The sequence below is a fragment of the Amia ocellicauda genome, chromosome 5 (genome assembly GCF_036373705.1).
Source record: "Amia ocellicauda isolate fAmiCal2 chromosome 5, fAmiCal2.hap1, whole genome shotgun sequence".
NCBI lineage: Eukaryota > Metazoa > Chordata > Actinopteri > Amiiformes > Amiidae > Amia > Amia ocellicauda.
This window is the reverse complement of record NC_089854.1, coordinates 30,479,794-30,502,594: the sequence shown is the minus strand read 5'-3', so window position 1 is coordinate 30,502,594 and position 22,801 is coordinate 30,479,794. Positions and strand designations below refer to the sequence as shown.

Here is a 22,801-nt window from a genome sequence, read left to right as displayed (position 1 = left end):
CTAAAACAAATAACAACTCATGGCACTCGTTCAAGCATTCCCCAATGAAAACGAGGAACTTCAATGCCAAACACATACCATACAAATCCTGTTAGTAGAAAAATAATTCCCTAAACGTAGGGACCCATCTGAAGTTCCAAAAATTATAAATGCTTTCCTGAGTGGAAGATGAGAATATATGAAAGCTCTCTTGTAAATGTGCTTAGCTTAACGATAACCCTCATTTAAAAACTTCAGCTTAGCATCGACCGGCACACATTTATAATAGGAATGACAAATCACAAAGACTAGAGATCACAAATGGAGGAAAAGACTGATAAATCCTTATCCAACTTAGCCAATCACCAAGTCAACAGGTGCTTGCTGTGAAAGGTAGTCGTTAACCTGCCATGAAAAAGGAAAGAAATTGTAGCAGGCCTTTGAAAGCTTTATTACAAGCCATTTCAAACACATCACTTCCAATCCCTGTCCGCTCGTGCTATTTTCCAGCTTTTGTGATGTAAAAGACAGATCCAGGGTTCAACGATGAGTCAAAAGGTTGGAAAGTTTTTAAAGTGTGTCAGAAGTGGTGGTCTTATGTTTAACTTCCCAAGAGTCTGAAATGAAAAGCCACTTGATGAGGTCAAGGAAGAAGTGAAGAAACCAGGCTGCCTGCCACCTGACATAAGTGATCGTTAGTGATCTGCACTTCAATACGATACATATGTTCACAAGGAAACATTATTTTAGTTGCTTTGTATTTTCGCTTTTCATTGTTGTGGCTTTAAAAACATAACTGCCAGAGAAGATACTTGCTCATTTCATGCTTTTGAGTCTGCATATTTAAGATTTATTTTCATCATGTTGTATAATTTTGTCGGTTATGGTCGACGATTGTTCTCCAGAAACCGTTTGAAATTGAATCCATGGGCAAAATCCATAAATTTTCTGGTTGATTTAGCAAAAAAAAATAAACAAGATTATGTGCCTACAAAATGTGTATTTGTGTTGCGTCAGGTATGTGGTTTGAATGTGGGAAAACATAAGGCACACCTGGCTGGATCGAGCAAGCCATTAAGATGTTAGGTCTTGTACATAAAGCCTGGTCTCGTTTATCTCAGGAAACAGATTTCTCACAAAGGGCAAAAGGAATTACTCACTGCATGAACAACTGTAAATTAATATGATTTGCCATTTTAAATACATTTAAGCACTGCAGTGCTTTACCCAATTTAAGACAAGTATGACCAATCAATATAAATATATATTGTTTTACTCCCCTTTCAGCCATGCAGTAAAAGGCTTTTTGCAGTGCAATTTATAAAAGCATGATTTTTGTTTTTATATGATTTACAATCCAAATGAATGTATTAGATTTGCTGTCAATGTTTTCTTACTTAAAAGGTATTTTGCATTTAATTTTTCATTGCTCTGATGCAACCGCATTTCAAGGACGAAGGGAAACAAACAGGTCTTTTTAAGCTTTACATAATCTCAAGAGCAAACAAAGAAGCGTAGGTAAAATGAAGCATAATTGCTGGACTTTGCAGTAGAAATATGCATGTATAAATAAATTGGTGTGTACATACACACAAACTCCCCCTTGAACAAAAAAAAAAAAAAAAAAGTTATAGCCTTAAATGGGATTTTTATTATTTTGAATAACACAACCTTCATTAAGATATGCTCAGGTGCAACCGGTTGCCTTCAGAATCCAAACAATACGTTGAATGGTGTAATTTGGTTTCGGGTTAAATACATCTCTCTCTATAAAGTCCCACAGTTGGCTAGTGGTTTCAAAACAAATAAACCAATATGAAAACTAATATGAAGGATTGCTGTCCACCAACGATCCCCATCCAACTTCACAGAGCGTGCCAATTTTGCCAAGAAGAATGGGCGAATATTGGATATTAAGATGTGCAAACCTGGTACAGACTTTCCCAAGAAGATTCAGAGCTGTAAGGAGGCTCTACCAAGTATTGACAATACTTATTTAACATTTCAGCTTTTTTACTTTTCATTAACTGTTGTTTCACATTCAAATTCTCTTGCTTCTCAAAGATTTGATTAGGTTAGTAACAACAAAAAGTGAAAAAGTCTGACGTGGGGTAATGGTTCCAATAGCCACTATGTGTATGTGTTTGTGATTAAAACTGATAGATGACAATGTTCCTAGTGAAATGTGAATAAAGAAATTGATTTCACACTGAAAAACAAGTGCATTTTTAAAAATGTTTTATTAGTAATACAAACCATCACAGAGGATTGGAGCGAAAACAAAGGGCAAATAACCCAATCGAGTGTGGCGAGAAATCTGCGCAATCTGAAAGATTCAATGAGAAAAAGGAAAAAAATGTTTCAGGTCACTTTTCGGTTCTCTTAAGTGTTTCTACGCTACTACAGGAAATGTAAATTAATAATGCAACAACAAAAACTGTTCTCCTCTTCAGCACTAATGTTTCTACCTTATGTTACAGTGACACACTGTGGCTACAGACTAAAATATCATTGGAGATGTGCAGCCAGCAGTGCAAGAGCTGTGAGGAGTCGTACAACAGAACACTGAGCTTTGCCTGCCTGATGGCAATCCTCTGAAAATATTCAAGACATTTTAAATCGATACAGAAGCTATCAATCATAGTTAGGCTTATTCAAATATGGAGCATCAAGAAATAAATAAATAGCAGGAAAGAAGAATGTTGGTTTTCATTATTTTAGCAAAAAAGTATCAATGATGTTTAATGCCGAGACTTAAAAATAAATAAAAAACGAATTTTCCCCACAACTATAAATAAAAATGTGGATATTATGCACTCAAACGAACATGCCTATGCTTATTACTAGCAGAAGGAACACTTCTGTGTCGATAGAAAGCAAGAACAAAATGTGTGTCTGCCAGAAAATGAGAAATTTAAATGAGAACAGTTTAACCTCGTGCATAGATGAAATTGATTTATTCATTTCAGAAACATATGCCAAGGATTCCTGTTCCAATTAATCAGTTGGTGTCGGCAAAACCTCAGCTCTTAATTGTCATTTGAAAAGACAGTGCATATGAAGATTAAATAATATAGAACACTGAAAACGTATTACTATAAACTTAACAAGCAATGATTTTTTAATTGCCAGCTCCTTCAAAATAAATTATCATTATTCCTGAAGCAATTTTTCTCACAGCCAGCATTATAAAGCTTTTTTCCAAAGCATACAATTCCTATCAGTGATTTACACATGTATAAGTCCATGCATTTAAAATGTAGATTATATTTTATGAGGAGTAGATTAAAATGCCTTTTGCATTACATTTGAAAATTAAACCTTGTTCAAAATAATCTGACAAACAAAAAAAACAAAAAGTAGTAGAGTAGTGAAGTACGCCTATATATAAACAAATCCCGCAATTGTATTTCAATGTAGAACTGGTCCAAAAAACGTGATACTTACATGCAGAAAAACATAGAATGTCTTCAAAAGTCTGGATAATGTTTTAGCCTAGACAAAACAGATCAAAAGTAAATTAAAATATTCATTTATTCAATTTGCCCAACACAAAAATGTCACTTTGAAAACATAATCCAGGATAGCACAATAAAATGCCAGCTCTAATTACTGCATGCTCAATTTCTCTTACCTGTACAAAAGTGCTCTGCCTTTATTGTTTGCCACCGAGAAAAAGCCGCTCCTCGGAGAGAAGTCCATACACTGTGGCAGGAAAACGGTCTTCCTCCGGAACACAGGGAAGTTAGAAAAGACAGTGAAGCTGGGTATGTGAACCTGAAATAAACAAATTTTGAAAGACAAAATAAAAAAGTTTTTTAAATTTATCACATAGCAAGTGTATTTAGAACATGAACACAACATTAGGAATATATACGATTGCTAGTTTACCTTTTACATTGACAACACAACTTGAGCCAATCAGACTTCCACCTACTGTTTACAAAGTAGGCGAGGTACAACAAAGCTTTGCTAACATCATATTGTCTCTGAACACGATAACACCTCTGCAACTTACTATGACGCTTTTGTGTATTTTGCTGATGTCTTAATTGGCAGAAAAAGTAACTGACAACTTCAAAGTTTAGTCTTTCTTTATTGAAAAGGTTGCAACACACAAGTCATCCCTAAAGTGTATGAAACATTACAGGTGATTTCAGAGCATACATTATATATTTAGAGCTGACAAGCTAATTTCAGTTCACTAAAGGCTTATTTTTCTCTCCTTCAAAGGAGACATTTTCTTTTCTGTAGGATATCACCTACTACATGATATGAATCCCAGAAAGCATATTGCTAATGGCAGCAATAAACTGAAGATGGATGTTAAAGCTGAAATGATTGCTTTTGAAGACACAGATTTTGACATACACCTGCTTGCATACTTTACTCCTGTACAGTCTCCTCTATACTGACAAGGTATTTATTTTTTGCTCATTACGAATATTCAAACTTTGGTAAAGGCACCATTCTCGGATTTTCTGGAGTTGCAGTCAAAGCACATCTGGTAGTATTAAACATAAGTTAAACAATTGTTAGTTTACTGATAACCATAGCCTGTGAAAAAACAATTCATATCAAGTTCTTTTTCACATTATATAAATCCAGAACACAATGAAAGGCTTAAAAGTGCTGGCCTACATTTTAACTTACCAGTTTGATGGCCTCATCTTCTAAACTGGACGCTATGGCTAGTATTTCTGTGGTGGGGTTAAAGGACAGTGAAGTGGCTGACGTCACCAGATTCATTAAGGCTTTAACTGGTTTGGGATTTGATTCCTTAAAGAAACCTTCTTGCGAGTAGATGTTCACCACCCCGGAGTTGGAGCTGGAGAAAGAAGGGTAAACAAGAGTCAACAAAAAAACAACAAACAAACACACACCTACATTTTCATTCAATGACAGGCAGAGGTTTACATGCGGTCTCAATACATACACCATTTATTCTGCTAATTCATCAACCATTTAGTTGCCTCACTCAAGTATACATTCTATGCAGACTTCACAATTACGTAACCTCTTTAGGACACCCACTGCATCGCGTCAATTTTTAATATAATGGATGTCTATGGACGCAGACACACCAGTTATTTATTGATTATTAATAGCTGTATGATGAAAATGAAAAACAAGGAGTTGGATAAAACTTAATAGTTTCAGTGCAGAAAGGTTGCATTTACATTGAATTTTTTTTTTTTCGTATTTTTTTCAAAACAAGCGCACATAAACATTTAAAAGAATAATAAAATAATCTTTACGCAGTAAACTGGTATAGAACTCGGTATGCACATATCTAAGCAGACTTGGACCCCGTTCACATTTGAGATTTAGGCCCAGGGCCGCCTTAACTCATATGTGAACGGGGTCATAGTTTTAAAGCAGCCTTGGGATGGGTGAAATCTAGTCAAGGTTCTTGACCCGGCCTAAATCTTTTGAACCGGCCTACAGGCGGCATAAATGTGAATATGAACGGGCCGGGTGGAAAGTGTCAGCGTGTGATGCAACTCAAGCCACGCCTCCAGAGACTGCGTGTCTGAGTCAAAGGAGACGCTGCTTCTTGCCAACACAGACGTAAATACAGGCAACAAAAAAAGCTTACACGACTGCACAAGACAAACAGTACTGACTCTATATTGTTCAAATGTCATACCGATCTATAGCCTTAAATGTACCGATACATTTCGGTAGCACACATCTTAGAAAAAAAAAAAAAAGTGTAGGCCAAGTAATGAGTTATAATGTAAACAGTTCAAACTATTCGAACAATTAAAATAAAAGTATGTGTAGCTGGTAAACTTGCGATTGTTTTTCTTCTTCTACTAAGTATGATTGAGGTCTGATATTTAACAGTGTGCAATTTTCAGGTCTAAAATGCATTGTGAAATTGTGAACAGGACCAGGTAACTTTATTCACTTATCAGAATTTTGCATTAAAACAATATCAATTTAATCCTTTTCAGCTGCATATGTGAACACAGTTAGGACTCCTAAAAACTCAACTGTGAACGCGGTCAGAAAAAAAGCTGGACTAAATTTGAGGTGGCCCAGGGTCGCCTTACAAGTGTGAACGGGGTCTTATACAATTATAAAACATAAATAACCAGATGTAAAACAAATTGCATAAAACTAAAATATAACATCGTTTGCAACGTGAAAGTGCTTTGAAATGGCTCCGTCTATTACAGCTGCACATCAATGCAGAAAACAAGCTGTTCAACACTACACTGCCTTACACTAATGCAACAGAATTAGCATCATGATCAAAAAGGTGACTGATCAAGGCACAGATCCAAAGACCAGAGTCTGCAACATGATCAAGATTTGAATTCCACAGGAAAGTTAGAAACTTGCTGAGCCGATGATGCAAATCTGCTAATAAAATAATGATAATTAATATATGATGTATAGAAAATTATATGTTTCAGCAATCAACAAGATTATAAATATTTCACAATCAATAATTTGCACAAAGCTGCCTAGCACATATTGTTAGTAGCCTACATTGTTCCCCCTCCTCCTCCTCCTCATCTGTTGATGATTCAGTTGGGTCTTCCCAAAATACTGACATTTATTTTTACTTTTAACTGTAAAATATAGCTCTGTAATCTCTGCCTTTTGACGCTATGGAGATGCGCTGGTGTGGCACTGTCCGTGGCGCATCAAGTTTGAAGTGGCGTGCCGCAACGCGCGGGTGTGTCCCAGGCTTTACACACAATACAGAGGTATAGTAGAGGTAATCAGAAATCAATTTTTGGCCTATACGGGTCTGCATGCTACGTTCTAATTTGCCGAAAAAAGGCTATCATCTGATAAGGTGGAAAAGAAGGAAAGAAATTAGACATTTTTCTATTTTGGTTGCTTAAGAAACGGTACAATTTGGTAAAGGTGCTATTTTCCGTGCTGAATCCTTTCCCTTGATGTGTGATAATGGGCCAATTTGGACCAAATGAACCTGAAGTTAGATAAGTGTTTCTGCAAGCTAATAAATGAACGAGTGCAGAATGTGTTTTCACAAGAATGGTCTTCAGGAGGACTTCATGTTGTGTGGAGCAGGAAGTTAGTCAGAAAATGTCAGTTGAAATACATTTCTTTGGGGGGGTGCAACTGTATTTGAGAGCCAGTACTTTTGAGTTTTACTGATGGTTTGTTTATAACTTAAAACATTTCGCTGTGCCACCCCGAGTGTATTCATTCACTTGATTGTACCATTTCAACCGCGGAAGAAAGTGAATCACACTGAAGCGAGTATATGGACCTGTTTTTACTTTTTATACTTCTTGTAAAACTGTTCTAACACAATCTTTATAGTCAAGGCCTTTTCGAAATTACAGACAGTCCTACACAAAGACCAGACCTGTGAGGAATAAACGACAAGCCTTTGCAATCATCTTTTCATGGCGGCACTTGTGTTACATCCACACTAGTTAATCAAGCTCAAAAACTGTACACTTGGGGGAGTAAAACATGTAAAAGTCAATCTTGTGGAAGAACTGGTAAAGTTATTTAATGTAAATAATCCTTCCCAATGTAGTGCAATTTTCTAGCTAGTGAAATAAGGCAAACAGAGCAATATAAATTACATTCATAATAAATAAATATATTAAACGTCAATGACAGTGAAGAACACGAGAGGATTGGCTTTGATGTGGTAATAATCCTTTTCAAATTCTCCAAGACTGCATCTTCATGATCTATTAATAATAATATCCCAATGCACCAAATGAATGCCTTCTGCTGGAACGGATTCTCACCAAATACAGACAATTTTTATTCACAATTCCCTCTTGGCTAGGTATTCTTGTGCTGCCTAAGTGTTCGCTCATATTTCTAGTGGTTTGTCTGCATTTCAGATCTAAATTTAAAATTAAGGGGAGTACGAAGATCTTAACATTGCATTCATTAGGCGCTCGCTCTTTGTTCCTCGCCGCTCAAAGGGAGATGTCTCAATCTATTTTTGCCGGAGACGAGCAAGGAAAGACTTAAACTGTTGAGTGCAGTACCCTTGTCTCCTCAAAGTCAAAACAATATGTCGCAAGGAGATGCACTGGCGACCGCATTAGGAGTTTCTAAGCTCATCAAAAAACAGTTCCTTGTGGGAGAAAAAAGGCCCGCTGTGACGGGGGCATATTCACTTCTGTGTAAGATGACAATTGAAGTCCCAATTCAGAAATGTAATATTAGTTCAGAAATACCGATGTACAGGCTTTTGGAAGAAACACAAAACCGCTTTCAAGAAATTAAAAGAAATGGAAAACTTTAAAAATATTCTTTATGGATTTATACTGAAACGTCCTCATTAGGTCCTTAGTCAACAATGTAAAGACACCCCAAAGCCCTGTATCAGAAAGCAGATGTCCAGTGCAAAAATCAATCCCAGAAAATGGACCTGTTGGATGGTGATTGAGGTCATTTTCCATTAAGTATAAGAATTGCAAGATGTACCTGGTCATAATTGAGGGAGGAACGAATGATTTTGGTGATGATGTTGATATATGTGGATCAATAAGCAGAAATAAGGGCTGTTGCTTTTTATTTCTCTCTCCTTAATTCCCTTTCTATTGTTTTGACAAAGAAAGGCATATTCCCCTGAGCCACCAAGTATACATAAGGAGACAGAGCGGAGAAGTTTTTTACATAATATTTTAATGCTAAATACATTTCTACCACCACAGATATGCACAGAAATATAAATTTAAAAAACTCCCCCTTTAGGTTTAGCTCATTCAGAATAATTTTCATTCCTTTTCATCCAAGATTTAGAGGATTGATTAAATTCTGATAAGTACTGTTTCCCCAAGATTTGATTTCCGAAACATCACATTTTAAAGACTTGCCGATTAACAGACATTAAAAGGCTTCTCACTCATCTTGTGCATATTTTCCCTACTGTCTGGATCACAGCACTTTCATTCTCAGACACAATTGTGAATCTTAGATATGGGCGCTTTTTCCATTTAATACTGCCACACTCACCACAATGAACAGACACACTTAAGAGACACTAGGTATTCTACCAATTAGCAATTCAAACAGTTACTTTAACTGACAACTGTTCTCACTTTTTCCCAGTATTCTTGCAAACTGGATGAGGAAGAACTTGCCGTGCTATTAAATGTGTAAAGGTGTTCAACAGTGTCAAGCAGGGCTGTTAAATTATTTTACTTCAGGCGGCTGAAATCAAACCTCGACTTTAAGACCATCTGCCACATTATTCCCACCTCACCACTTCGCCCAATAATGTATGAGCGAGTACAGCAGTTACCAGATGCAAATATACAGAGTAGCAGGCAATTAAAAACAATCAAACAAAACACACATATAAAACCACTTTAAAAACACAAGTTCAAGCCAATGACATCTAATCCTTACTGTAAGCTCTGATAAAAATAGAATGTGGAGTACAGTCCAACTAATGGGTGGGAAGATTAGGAAAGGATTATCTACCCCCTTTTTATTATCCGTTTTTGGCTTGCAACTTGAAAATGCTCAAGTGTGATGTAGTCTGACTGACACCAGTTCCTTATCTCACCAGACACACTACACGATTAGCTCTCAAAAAGCTGGGAAAGCAAATGGCAAATCACAATCTATTTTGAAAAGCACAGCAGATAACGTGCAATGGTAAATTTGCTAAAATAGAGTGGAAAGAATATCTTAATGCAAACGGGACGGGTGATAATACTTAAATTTGTATGCGAAGAATGAAGGTAAAGCGCTAAATGCTTTAGAAGACACGGCAGCGACACACGATAAAAGCAAATGATGCCAATGAAATGGCTCACTGCCAAGGGAGAGACGATTTACCTTACTTTTCCCTTTTGTGGGTGCTTAGATAGATTATCATGGGGCTCAGATTAGCAGCAACAGCTATCCATTGCATTAAATCCAAGGAAGCTAAACATGGCTAAAAATATAATTTCCTAGAGGACTTGCATAAGGTTTCACACTGACACCTGATGAGAGCAGAAATATATATATATATATATATATATATATATATTACTCTGATATACATCACTCAGCACTGTGAAGAAAATATAATAATAGGTTTTCCCTGACAAGCAAGTGCACTCGTAACATGCGTTAACCCAAGGACTGCTCAGTGTGCTGTACAGGTAGTTTTTCAAATGCATGAGAGCCTCTTGGGGAACATCGATGAAATTTACACTTCATAACACAAGTGCATAAGAAAACACTGCATTTGTAAACCAAAAAGCTAAGACACCATCACCATGTCAAAAAAACAAAATTAGCTCAGTTTTGGAAATCTTTGTGTTTTTCTAGAGGCTAGAAATCGTTTATGCTCCAAGAATACTTACCCACAAGCTAGATACTGTCCATTTCTAGACACTGCTATACATGTTCCTTTGATGCAGCCATCATCCATGAACTTGTGTACACATTTGCTGCTCTTAACATCCCAAATGAACACCTCTCCTTCATCTGAGTAGAGAAGACGCATTCATCAAGTACAAAATGGTGACAGCACCAGGAAATAAGAGCAAAAAATAACAACAGCACTCAGCTGCTTCCCTTTTATTTAATGTTATTCAATATTTATGGTGAACCAGGTAGCTAAATCATAAAATTTGCAGAAAAGAACAATGTCATGTCAAAAAGTATTACCACCCTTCCCTTGAAAGAATGTCAAGGAGTGATCAGTGTTAATCACTGATTAAACTATACTTATTTATTAATGCAATAGTTGATCAGTGATTCATCACACAGAAATCTGTCAAAATTACGGTTAATTTTGGACAGGGGTGTATAAGCATGGAGAGTTGCTCCATTAATTAAGACCCCTTTTCATAACTCAATTAGTTCAACCTGGCATCTTTATGGCTTAGAATACGTAGAATCAGTGTTCATCAAACAATGTACATATATTGCTTATTAAACTGTCTTTATTAGCTATATTAAAATAAGCAGATAATTATAATTGTCTTTTTTAAACAGTATTTCAAATAGATAACATTTTATCATTAATAGTTCAGTTTCTAAAGTTCAGTTTTTCCAGAGGGCCTTACCAGAACTGGTGTAGACTTTGCTGCCATCAGGGGAAAACACAGCTCCAGCAACATCCCCATTTATCTTCATACTCCGCACCAGTTCCTTTGTCTAGAAGGTTCAATACATATTAATCCCATAGTCCTGACCTCAGCTGATTCTGATGTTTGAAGATAAAATGAAAGTGGTCTGTGGGGCAATCATTGCAATATCTGATCCATCAGAAAGATTAATAATTTCCTGAAGTTTGCATCTCAGTAATACTAAACACCTCCAAGTAATTATTGTTGCTTTCCTATGGGATATTTTGCATCATAAATGTTTTCACAGTTGGACTGTTAAATGTATAAATGTTAAATGTGTTAGTATAATGTGTCTTATTTAGGTTACTGCATAAGTCTATAGGAGTTCTTTCCAGAGATGTGCAGGCAATAAGCTTTAAATGGGAAATGATGGTATGAGACACCAGTGCAACAAAAAACTGTCTCTTCTGCACAATCAAGTAATGTATAAAACATTAGTATATAGTAATTATTCTCAAAAACCTGTGAAGCCTCATTAGAGTCAGTTGATAAAACTTCTTCCAGTATCATTTCGTGGAGGACATTTTGGAAATTAACTTGCAAAACAGCACAAACTGGTAACTCATGAGAAATAAAATATTATTACCAGTCCTTTTTATCAATAGTACTCTTTATACTGCATACACTACAGCAATTTTACAACAGCTGTGTTCAAAAACGGCGTCAGACTGACCTTCATGGTCAGTAAATGGAGATAGCCCGAGGTCCCAGTTAGCAGCAGAAATGAACCATCTGGAGACACTTCAAATTCTTTCACTTTTCTCTCATCTAGACCTAAAGCAAAGGAAACAGGGATTCAAGATCAGACCAAATTAAGACATACTGCAAACATGTTACATGAAAATAATTCTCTCTCATCTGCATTAACGTTATGTGCAAACTTGCAAATAGCGTTTCCAAAACCAGGAGAAAATTCCAGGCCCGGGTTTTCTGAGTTTAAAATGTATAAACACGGGGTCCCCGGGGCACCCAGGCTTAATGACAATTTATTTCATAAGCATATAAATAGGAAAAATATGCAATATGAAAAAAAAAAAAAAAAAAAGTAAATACAAAACAAGCTCACTCACTCAAACTTTTCTCATGGCGCTTCTCACTCTCTCACACTCTCACTCTCACTCATGTCATTATACAACGCTTTCAGCACAGCGTGTGCGCCACGGCACCTTGTAGGCACACACCTCACCCTGTCACACACTGTTGGCCACATAAAACATAATAGTTGACTGAACTCCTGAAATCTTAGTTTTTTGCCCTTTTTTATTCATTCAACTAGAGCCCCTGTCCATATCAAGAAGTTAATATTAAATAAATAAAATAATAAATGCATTTTTTGTGGAGCTGAAATTAAACACAAACTCAGTTATACTGTATTATTATTATTTATTAATTCACACAGTTATTATGTATTGATCATTAGTATAAACTGAAGCGACCTTGTAGAGCCCCCAGCTGTTTGCAATATCTTGTTTGGATACTTCCTGCATTTGGCTGATTGGCCATTTACTTCTTGTAGGAAGCAGAACCAAACCGAGCTTGGATCGGAACATTTTTCTTGAACGCCTCGTATTTTGCAATAGTCCTCAATTATATTTATTTATATTAAGTTTTGCCGACAGGTTACTGAATGAACATCAATCTTCTCACTGTATGAAAACATGCATGGAAGTATACAAGAGTTCGCTGTTAGATCATTAGATCATCATTAGAGAATACAGAAGGGAATGGCATTAAAGTGTTTTATTCACACTAATGATATTGAGACTACCGTTATTCCCATTCACCCCTTAATTCAATTTAAACACTAAAAGGATCATAGATATAGGACATTTAACTTGTGTCTTGGGCTATCATCGCAAGGACAGAAGTGCAAATACATTTCTTGGTGTGGGCTGAACCTTATGGCTGAGAAATGGTATTAACAAAAACAAACAAAACCTGGATCAATAAAATACAAAAGAATTCAACATTTTAAGAGGAAGCAAACACTGCATTATTGGGCTCTGCGGTACCATTGCATGCTGCTGTGTAGTCATTTGACATTCTCAGTTGAACCATCTGCTGGCTTATGGAAGGCAAGGATGCAATGGGGACATAAACTCACTCTTCACAAGCAAAGAGTGAAACACTGAGTATAGGCTTCTAGGCTAATGGTGTGTGTGTGTGTTACAGAGATATTCATGCACAGTCCTTACCTCTGACTTTGTATACAGGGATTACTTTCCCCGCCATCATGTCATAAACGTAGAAGAGCCTGTTGTGAAAACTGGTGGCAATGACCTGTTCTCCATCTGCGCTGAAGCGGGCTTTGTGGACTGGAAACCGCTCCAAATGAATACTCTGGATCTTGGGGTTGGTCTTCCCGTCAACCTTTGAGTCAAGATTAAAGCGAAAGAAAGACAGACAACAGAGATGAGGTGTAGCGCAGAAGAAACGCAGGAATACAAAGACTGTCTGTTTTCACCGGCGGCAGTACCTGGAAGAGGGAAATGGACTGATCTACTCCTGCCGTCATCACAACCTGGGCTGAGGGATGGAACTGAACCGTCGTCAGCCTGGCATCTGACGTCCGGTCATTGTTGGCATTCAAGCAGTTCTTCATCTGCAGAGGGAAGTGGAAGCACCAAGGGACTTAGTATTAGTATTAGTCTACTCTGTGCCCCCCACTCTGCAATTGCCATCATTTATTTTAATGGGAAACTTCTATACTCCTTCTAGGGTCTTAAATCAGGTATGCCACTCCAATGTCTCAAACACTTGTTAAACACTATCCTAAAAAAGACACACTGGGAGTCTTCATACTCAGTATACTATGGCAGCATTTGAAGCTGGAAAGCAGAGGTTCAGTTAGATGAAAGATATGGATTAATATCTCAAAATTTCTGAAAAGGTTTACCTGTATGATTCCTTTAGGGAGAGACTCTGAAGAGGCTACAAAGTTGCCAGTCTTGTGCATTAGATTGTCTTCATCATCATCATCATCATCATCATCTTGACTGTCAACTTAAAAAAAAAAGACAATTAAAACTTGAATGAACATATATAGCAAAACAATGTCAAATTGGTTTGTTTATACATACACGAGTGCATACAGTATTTCATTAATGTAGTGTTCAAGTTCCCAGGTTATTCTCATAAAACATTCATAATCCTTTTGTGATGACTGAGGTTAAGATCACAGGAAGTGCTCATGCTCTTTTTGAACACATTTTGCAAAGGTTATATTTGAACTGCTGCCCACCCTGGAATCAGTGTTACACTATGATGTCTTGTAAGCATCAATATTATGATCACCTGCTGTCAAGTGAATCATCCTGCAGCAATTCTTGGCAACCAATTCAAAAGACTACTTTTAACAGGGATTAATATCTGAGATGCCTACATTAATGAGGTTTATGATAGCAAAAAAAGTGTAAAGAAACCTCACTGAAGTAGTACAAATACAGCCATTTTATAATTTGCAGTAACACAAGTGTAACCATTAAAGAAACTGCTTGTGTGTGTATGGTAATCAATCCCTATTTGTGACAAATATTACTATATAATTCTGCACTTTATTCACTCATGGATTCAATCACCGTCCCTACCATCTTTTCCACGTTTCTTATCTTTCTTCTTTTTCAAGCTTTTCTCTGCCCATGATGGTGTGCCTCCCATAGCTCGCTGGAATCTGCAAGTAAATAAAACACATTGGTGTTGGGAAGATGAAAGTCATATTTTGTATGGTTATAAGCATGCAAATAAATTGTAAAAGAGCTTTAGAATAGGCCTATGATTCACATGATCTATATAGACTTCAAAGGAAGAGCGCGACACTGAAGACAGTGGAAATGGATGAACTTACTGGTCTCTCAGCCTCTGTTGCAGCTTCTGCTTTGGAAGCTTCTTCTCCGCGTCGCTCTTTACAAACTCTCTCCGGAACCTGTGAGTCATGTCCACACTGACAAGAGAAACGGTAAGGTTTGAGGCTACTTTTCAGCAAAAGCAGGTACACCTCGCATTTCTCCTCAACAAAGGGTGCCTCAGACAGACACACTTACTCTTCCTCCAGTTGGTCATCCTCATCCTCCCAGGCTGCCTTCCGAGGAGGTCTGACTTGCAGCCGGGCTTCATTCTCCACCTCCGAATCGCTGGAGTCATCATCCAGCAGGTTACCACTCACAGCAGTACCTGTCTATGGAAACAAACAGCACAGACACCACATATTGAAAGGGTGCTTGGTGGTGTGGTGAGGCTTATTCGCTGTTAAAGACAAAAAAACAGAAGCACCTCTAAAACCTTACCTTACAAGGTGCGGTATGCACTTACGTATTGCACTCCAAAACAAACCATTTTTAAATTAACCCAAGATCGACATAAAATAAGAATGCATCACTAACTAGACTAATTTGCAAAACAGTGCATAGTGAGCACAAGACTATCAATATCAGGATGCCACAGTTGGGGAAAGGGCATTTCTTACATATTGTGCATTACAATTCCAAATTCAGTAGTCCACAAAAGTCTTATTCAAAAATGTTAGGCTTTCTTATTTCTTATTAATGAATAGCTTCATGTACTGAAATTCAAGTCCATTTCAGAGACCACTCCTAAAAGTGGAAGGTCATTAGATCTCGGTCCCAGAGACTACCGGTCTGGTTATAAACCTGGCAGCTCTCACCTCCTGCAGATTACTGTAATCTGGTAAGCACTGTTGTGATCATGATAGCACTGAGGCAAGTAGCACACTGTACAATCAAGTCAATCATGAGATAACTGTCTAACACATGAATGTAGGTATACAGTGTCACAGTTCCAGCAGGGCCCTGACGCTTCCATTTACATCTGTTTCAACTCTGCACAACACCTCATGCGTTTGTTCTTGCAATAACATGTATACATCAGTTTTAGCTGTGTGGGGGGGTGCGGACGACACGTATAAGCCCCCCAAACCATTCATTACCACAAGACGTTCAGTGTTTCATTTGCGTTGTATTATGGTGATGTTTAGATCCAGACTTCTGAGAAATGATATACCCTGCAGGCCGTACGGAAAGTATTAGATCTGCTGGTGATACATAATTAATAAAGGGAAATGAAAGTGGTGAAAGGTAACACTGGTACTTGAGTTGCAAGGTGTTTACCTCCGCTGTCCCTTTGAGTTTCTCCACCAGGTCGTCCTCGGCACCGAAAACCAGCTCCTCCAGCAACTTCTCGGCCTCCTCCTTCTCGCCCAGGACGGTCACCCTGCGGAGGTGCTTCAGTCTTTTGGCTTCTTCTCGTCGAAACTGACCGCCTTCTGCCTCGGGGCTGTTAAGGTCCACTGTCCTTTTCTTCGCTTTCGGGGATTTCTTGTCGGTCTTATCCATACTATTAAATATGTTTCAATAATACTAATTAAAACAGTTTTAGTGAAATACTGAGAAATCGAAAAAATCGAGAGACCAACTGCCTCAAACTAACTGGGATTTGGCACTAGTAGCTTCTCAACCCAATATTCCACGTAAAGTCCTAAAACAATGTTAAAAGCGAATGTTGTACAACTAGTGAAAATCGATTTTAATAGCGTTAAATTGCACAAAACGTGTTGTTAACACACATGAAACGCAAACACATTTCCCCCACATGGAGAAAATACGAACTTCCGGTAACGTAACCTTTCAACTCTGATGGCCATTCCGTGTGTGTGGGGGAGTAAAATTACCGATGAAAGTTGTAAAATACATATATCATAATGCATTACTTTAGAAAATAGTTTGTGAAAATGTAGACTATTTTAGTGACATTTCACAATTCATACCTCAATACATTGTTTATATAAAAACAAACCGGTTTCCTTATGCATTTTACTTGGGTGTCTCCTCCTTTTTGCTGTATGGTTTTACCAAAGTACTCTTCAAAATGATCACCATAACAAAAAGGCAACACGTACATATTTTCTATTAATATACGTTGTTATGAATGTATGCTACAGGAAACTAATTAAATAAAGTCTGCCAGGAAATAATACATAATTGCTAGAAACGTTCGCCCCCTTACACTGATGGTTCAATCCCGCTTCCTGTTGCCGGACTCACGTTCAATTCAATGGCATTCGTATGCTACTGATGCCATTTTGGCTCAAACACATTTGAAGTGAATTAGTTAGAAACACAGCAGAGATTGAGCCAAAATGGCGATCACACTGTCGCAGTCGCGTATTTTTAGTACGTACTCTAGGCCCCGCCCACTCAATGTGTATAAAGCGGCGCTGTGCCGGCGCACTTCCTCGTTGGCTGTCACAGGGTGTAGCGCTTAGCCTCGCATTTCGCTGTCAGTCTCCCAACGCTCTACTTTCAAGGTACCGCTATAATATATATTTTATTGGTCTTGGATTCTACCTTTAATGTGTATATACTAATTGGAACAAATTCGAGTACTTGGGTGTTGTCTTTATTTTTGTGAAAATCAAACCTCTGCCACTGATCAAACCCGATGCTGATGTTAAGTAGGCTAGAATGAATCCGGGTTTTGGAAATCTTTTCTCCACATGCGTGCAATTTGCGATCGGAGTACAATAGCTACCGGTAAAGTGACTGATCACTCCACACTCGGGCCAACACGTCTTTCAAGCTTGGGTGGCGTCTCTGTATTCTGTATAAAACGTTTAGAAACCGAAATGCGCGGTGTGCAAATCCCAGATGTCTTTGTGCACCAGTGATCTTTATGTCGCGTATGGGCGACATAATGAATAGGGCCATGTGGCACAGCAAGCCACCACAGCGAAGATCAAATATGGCCGACTACAGGATTGCAAGTTCATTTTGCCACCGCTACAGTTTCCGATGACTCTCTGTGCTGGCATGTGCGCACAAGACCCGTTCATTGAATGGCCGCTTGCATCGTCCAGCTGCTTTTCCCGCTGCGGCAGTTCCAGTCTGATTTGCGATATGAAGTGGACAGTTAACTACTCGTCCCGTCTCTGGGTCCACATCAAACCTAACCATGTGTCCTGGACCGGACGCGTTTCATTCGTAATGGCAGATCTGCAGTCTTTACAGCAATATAATAACCACCTGCCCGGCTTGAATGAGCTTCTGCGCGGCCGTCCACTATGGGAGCGGGGCGGACTGAGCCTTGCGGGTGCCCGTCTGTCAGAGCCGGCAATGGACTCGCATAGCAGGGATTGAGGACTTTTACCTTAAGGTAACCGGCATTACATAACCCGCCGGCCCCGTCTCCCTGCCCGGATACAAACGAGTCGCAGGCCGGCTGGCTGCCTCGGAGACTCTCCGTCTGCGCAATGGGGGTGGGGGCGTTATTCAGACCACGATTTCCAAGTGTTCCTCCGGGGCAACTCGAAATGTAAGGATTCAGCCCCTGGTGCATGTGTTTTTGCAGTCGGATTCAAGTCCAGCTGGTATATACCCGTGTCTTTGTGTTTCAGCACCATGGCCGAGGAGCGCACCTTCATCGCGGTCAAGCCCGACGGCGTGCAGAGAGGCCTTGTTGGAGAAATCATCAAGCGTTTTGAGCAGAAAGGCTTCAAACTCGTGGCAATGAAAATGCTGCACGTATGTATTGTTGCTTTTGCCGCCCCCCCCTCTCCCCTCTTCCACCCGCATGCTTATGTCTGGATAAATCTGTGCTTGGGCTTAAGAGGCTTAAAATAACTGATTTCTGACTGGACTGCCTGGCTTCTCTAAACCTTTGACTTCTCTGGAGTGAAATAGTAGCCAATCCTTCTGATGTGATATTATGAACCTACCTACCCCCCCCCTCCACTTTTGTCCATTAAACAAGGCTTACATGCCCATATTTATCCATCTGCCATTTTCGTAACTGCTTTTGTATCCCTATAATCTCTCCAACCAGAAATGCTCCATCCCACACTGTGCTTAACTATAGCTTTTAACATGTGTTTATTTGCAATTGTGCCATGGTCACGTTTTTAAAACTTGGTTACTGTTAATCTGGAGTATTGTGGCTGTAGTTTTAGAAACCGCAATACCAGTACTAGGCTTGATCTACAAGATCGGGCAATACTTCATAATGTAAAGCAATGCCATAGTTCAGTTTTTAATGTTCATTGTGCTTTTCCAAAGGATGTTTTTATTGGAAGAATAGGGGTAACCTGGTTTGGTTTTAACTGAGATTAAGGGTTCCCAGCCTGGTAAATGTAGTCTATTTTTGGCTACTCCCTGTTTAGAAGTGTTATGGTTGATTGCCTTGCTGGACAAGTGGCTTGCACTTCCTGATATAGTGCTGTCAGACCGACAAGGAATAGAACGGAACACCCAGATTGGATTTATTTTTAAACCAGTGTATTGTGGGTACTTCCTTGAGGCCTGTGTGTTAAATGCCACGCCACTCTTTAAATGTGCAATCCAAATGACTTCAACTGTTCTTTATTTTTACCAATCAATCCTGATGAGAATCTCAAAGCATATAGTAGACGTGTCTGAAGAAATGCTTCCAATTGAGTGAAACTGCACCTCAAATTATTTTTTATTTTTAATGGGATTAATTGAATTCAATTCTTGTGTACAGGCATCTGAAGATCTCTTGAAACAGCACTACATTGACCTGAAGGACAGACCATTCTACGCTGGACTGGTCAAGTACATGAACTCTGGACCTGTTGTTGCCATGGTAAATATGACCAAGTCAAAATAACTCTTGATGGGCCTTTTGTCTTTTTAAAATTTAAACCAAGCTAAATTCTCCTTTTAATTTTAGGTGTGGGAAGGCCTTAAAGTAGTGAAGACTGGCAGAGTAATGCTGGGCGAGACTGACCCCGCTGCTTCAAAGCCTGGCACCATCCGCGGTGATTTCTGCATTCAGGTTGGAAGGTGAGAACATGGTGCACGTTTACTAGAGTTCTGATCTGTGGTTGTAAAGGTAGAGTAGTTTAAAGCTACTGGCGAACCTGGTAGCTTTTAATGCACGACTGTCATTTTGGGGTTTATTAAATGTTTGCTGAAGCTGGGTTTGAATCGCTTTAATGCATTTCTTAATGGTGATGAAGCATAAGCTCCCGTGATCTTAAATTCTTGCATATTATGGTTCCTGATTTTGATGTGCAAAATAGAAGTGTTAAGATGTTGGGTAATTGAATTCTAATCTCTCAATATAGAGGTGTTGCGCTGGGCCCATCTTGACCATGTCTCTTGTCGTTTCAGAAACATCATTCACGGCAGTGACTCTGTGGAAAGCGCCAACACCGAGATCAGCCTGTGGTTCAAACCCGAGGAGTTGGTTTCCTACAAGAGCCCTGCTCACGACTGGATCTACGAATAAATCTCTAGTTTAGCGGTTTCCTCACCCTCCCTGCCTGTCCTCTTTCCTTCTGTGTCCTTTCATTCCAGTGGATGTAGACCTGGGAGCAAAGTTTGTACTGTCAGTCTTCTGAATGCAAAGCACTTAATAAAATGATAAAACCCAGTCTGAGTTCCATTGTTACTCATTCAAGACTAATCTTAAGTTACATTTTTACACAGTTGGATGTTTAAACATGTTGACTTACAATGTAAGCATTGATTTAATGCCAGAATGACACTCCTGTGTGGACCAGCAGCTCAATTGGGGAATTGGAGGCTCTGACTTCACCACTGCAAGATTAGAAAGTGAATATTCAGTCCTGGACCTCCAGAAGGAAGTCCTGTGTGAAATGAGCCACTACTGCACTGTCTGAGCCAAGCATGACATGCTTTCAGGTAAATTGATTCAATTAGTGAGGTGAATATATTGTGAACTATTTCCATTAACTAGCAAATGGGAACTTGTAACTGTCCACAGTATTCAGAAATTGGTGATTTTAGGGTAACCTATAGCTATGGATTGGGGCTCTCCAGGAGCAGGGTTGGAAACCAGTGGCCTAGAATAACCCAGCCATTCAAACCTCAAGCTTTCAACTGCAATCCATTAACCGAGAAATGCACACCTACAGCCATACAAGCTTTCCCACCTACAAAGTCATGCTAAAATCTGGAATGTGCTGGTATAGCTTGGATGCATGCAAAGTTTAGTACTTTTTCAGTGGAAATTTCAGGTGAAATATGGTCACTGCCTTCAATGTCAATTGTTAAATCAGCTTTGCTTTAGTTACACTCATTTTACTTTTTTTTTTTTTTTTTCCCCAACTCTTTGCTAATTTGTGTGTCAGAAGGGTTTGCAATTATGTCTGCTTATACTAAGAAAATGTTTGCATACGACATGGTAAATACAGCCTATACAAATAACCCCTCAATTTCCATTTTATTCATGATCATTCCCATATATTCCCATGGAAAGTTTCTACCTTTGAATTTTCCCACAATTGTGCACCCCTAGCTGCCATCCTTAAATGGATGTCAGTGTTTGGGAGTGGGAGATTATGTTCCAAGAGAACACCAGTGCAACAGATTACAAAAACCCATTTAAAAACCTTGGTGGGGGGACATGCATCTTGTACGAGCAGGTCAGTCACTTATGTATACTATGTGGGACTGCAGTCCCAGTACATGTTTAGAGGACTGAGTGGGGTTGCCTCTAAACTGAAAGGACTGTATGAATTGAGCTTTAAACTAAATGTAGGTTCAATTTGATAAAAATGTGAATTGGGGTGATACAATTTATAGGAAATGTTTAAATGGGAGAAACTTTAAAATTTGTTGTCACAATACTTAATTTTTTTTAAAGAGAATTACAAAGTTTGCATTTCAGGATATAATCTATAACCTGACACATCACACTGTCCTTCCTTTAAAAAAAAAAAAAGGTCTGATGACAGATGGTCCAGATTACAAAGTTTGTAGTGGAGCCAGTGCTACGGTCTTGTAAAAGAACTAAAATGCCAGTAAAAGTATTCCAATAGCACATCTGATCAAATGAGCTGTTTTTTGTTCACATGAATAAAAATTAACACTTTACACTCGCCTGGTTGGACTTCTCAGACGTGCAAGTGTTTAATATGGACATAGGGAGTGCAGGTATGCGTCACCTATCAAAATAAACTAGACAACCTGTACTATAATATTCTACATAGTTGATCATGATTAGACAAACTATATTACAGTACTACCAAGTTGTTGTTTTTTTAATAATAATCAAATCAGTTTCTGCATTGATCATGATTAGACACACTATATTGCAACACTACCAACTTTCTTTCCAAGATAAATAATAGCATAATTATGAATGAATCCCTTAAACTACTAGTCAAAATACAACTTTTAAAACAAACTGAAAAATTTATAAAAACTGAAGGAGTTATGATCATTTATTTTTTATGTATAAAAAATAGCATTTCTAGAACCCAAGCAAATGTTTCCCCTACTTTGCAAGTCACTAAGTCATTTGAAAGTCCTAAGTCTCTAGTTTCCAGTTATATAAAATATGTTTCTATAATAATGCCAGTGTTATTAATAGATATATCTCAACCCGCCAGCAGGTTGAAAACAATGGGGCTGAGTGAAAAGCATTAAAATGAGTGTACACTTGAAAGAACAGGACAACTTAAGTAAGAATCTGATGTGATGGACAGCAGGAAAATGTGAATAAATAAATAAAATAAACTACAGGACAAACATGCTTATATACAGTTAGGTCCATACATATTTGGACAGTGACAATTGTCATCATTTTGGCTCAAAAGTATTTGAACAAATATAATCATGAATTAAATTGTGAGTTTCAATACTTGGTTGCAAATCCTTTGCAGTCAATGACTGCCTGAAGTCTGGAACCCATAGACATCAGCAGATGCTGGGTTTCTTCCCTGGTGATGCTCTGCC

The 22,801-nt window shown here is 38.4% G+C and overlaps 2 protein-coding genes across 2 annotated transcripts; one reads left to right on the top strand and one right to left on the bottom strand.

Moving 5' to 3' along the window:
* Positions 1 to 2,200: 2,200 nt before the first annotated feature.
* utp18 (UTP18 small subunit processome component) lies at positions 2,201 to 16,698 on the bottom strand. The gene is made up of 14 exons (XM_066704766.1): positions 16,193 to 16,698; positions 15,110 to 15,243; positions 14,914 to 15,009; positions 14,657 to 14,739; positions 13,966 to 14,072; positions 13,546 to 13,671; positions 13,265 to 13,439; positions 11,743 to 11,843; positions 11,007 to 11,097; positions 10,299 to 10,422; positions 4,633 to 4,807; positions 3,614 to 3,756; positions 3,427 to 3,474; positions 2,201 to 2,305 (listed from the first exon to the last, which is right to left on the bottom strand). Exons 1-13 carry the CDS (start codon positions 16,415 to 16,417, stop codon positions 3,450 to 3,452), a joined length of 1,605 nt encoding a protein of 534 aa, XP_066560863.1. The 5' UTR covers positions 16,418 to 16,698; the 3' UTR covers positions 2,201 to 2,305; positions 3,427 to 3,449.
* Positions 16,699 to 17,262: 564 nt separating this feature from the next.
* nme2a (NME/NM23 nucleoside diphosphate kinase 2a) lies at positions 17,263 to 20,471 on the top strand. The gene is made up of 5 exons (XM_066704767.1): positions 17,263 to 17,388; positions 18,475 to 18,601; positions 19,578 to 19,679; positions 19,767 to 19,879; positions 20,210 to 20,471. Exons 1-5 carry the CDS (start codon positions 17,282 to 17,284, stop codon positions 20,325 to 20,327), a joined length of 567 nt encoding a protein of 188 aa, XP_066560864.1. The 5' UTR covers positions 17,263 to 17,281; the 3' UTR covers positions 20,328 to 20,471.
* The last annotated feature ends 2,330 nt before the right edge of the window (positions 20,472 to 22,801 follow it).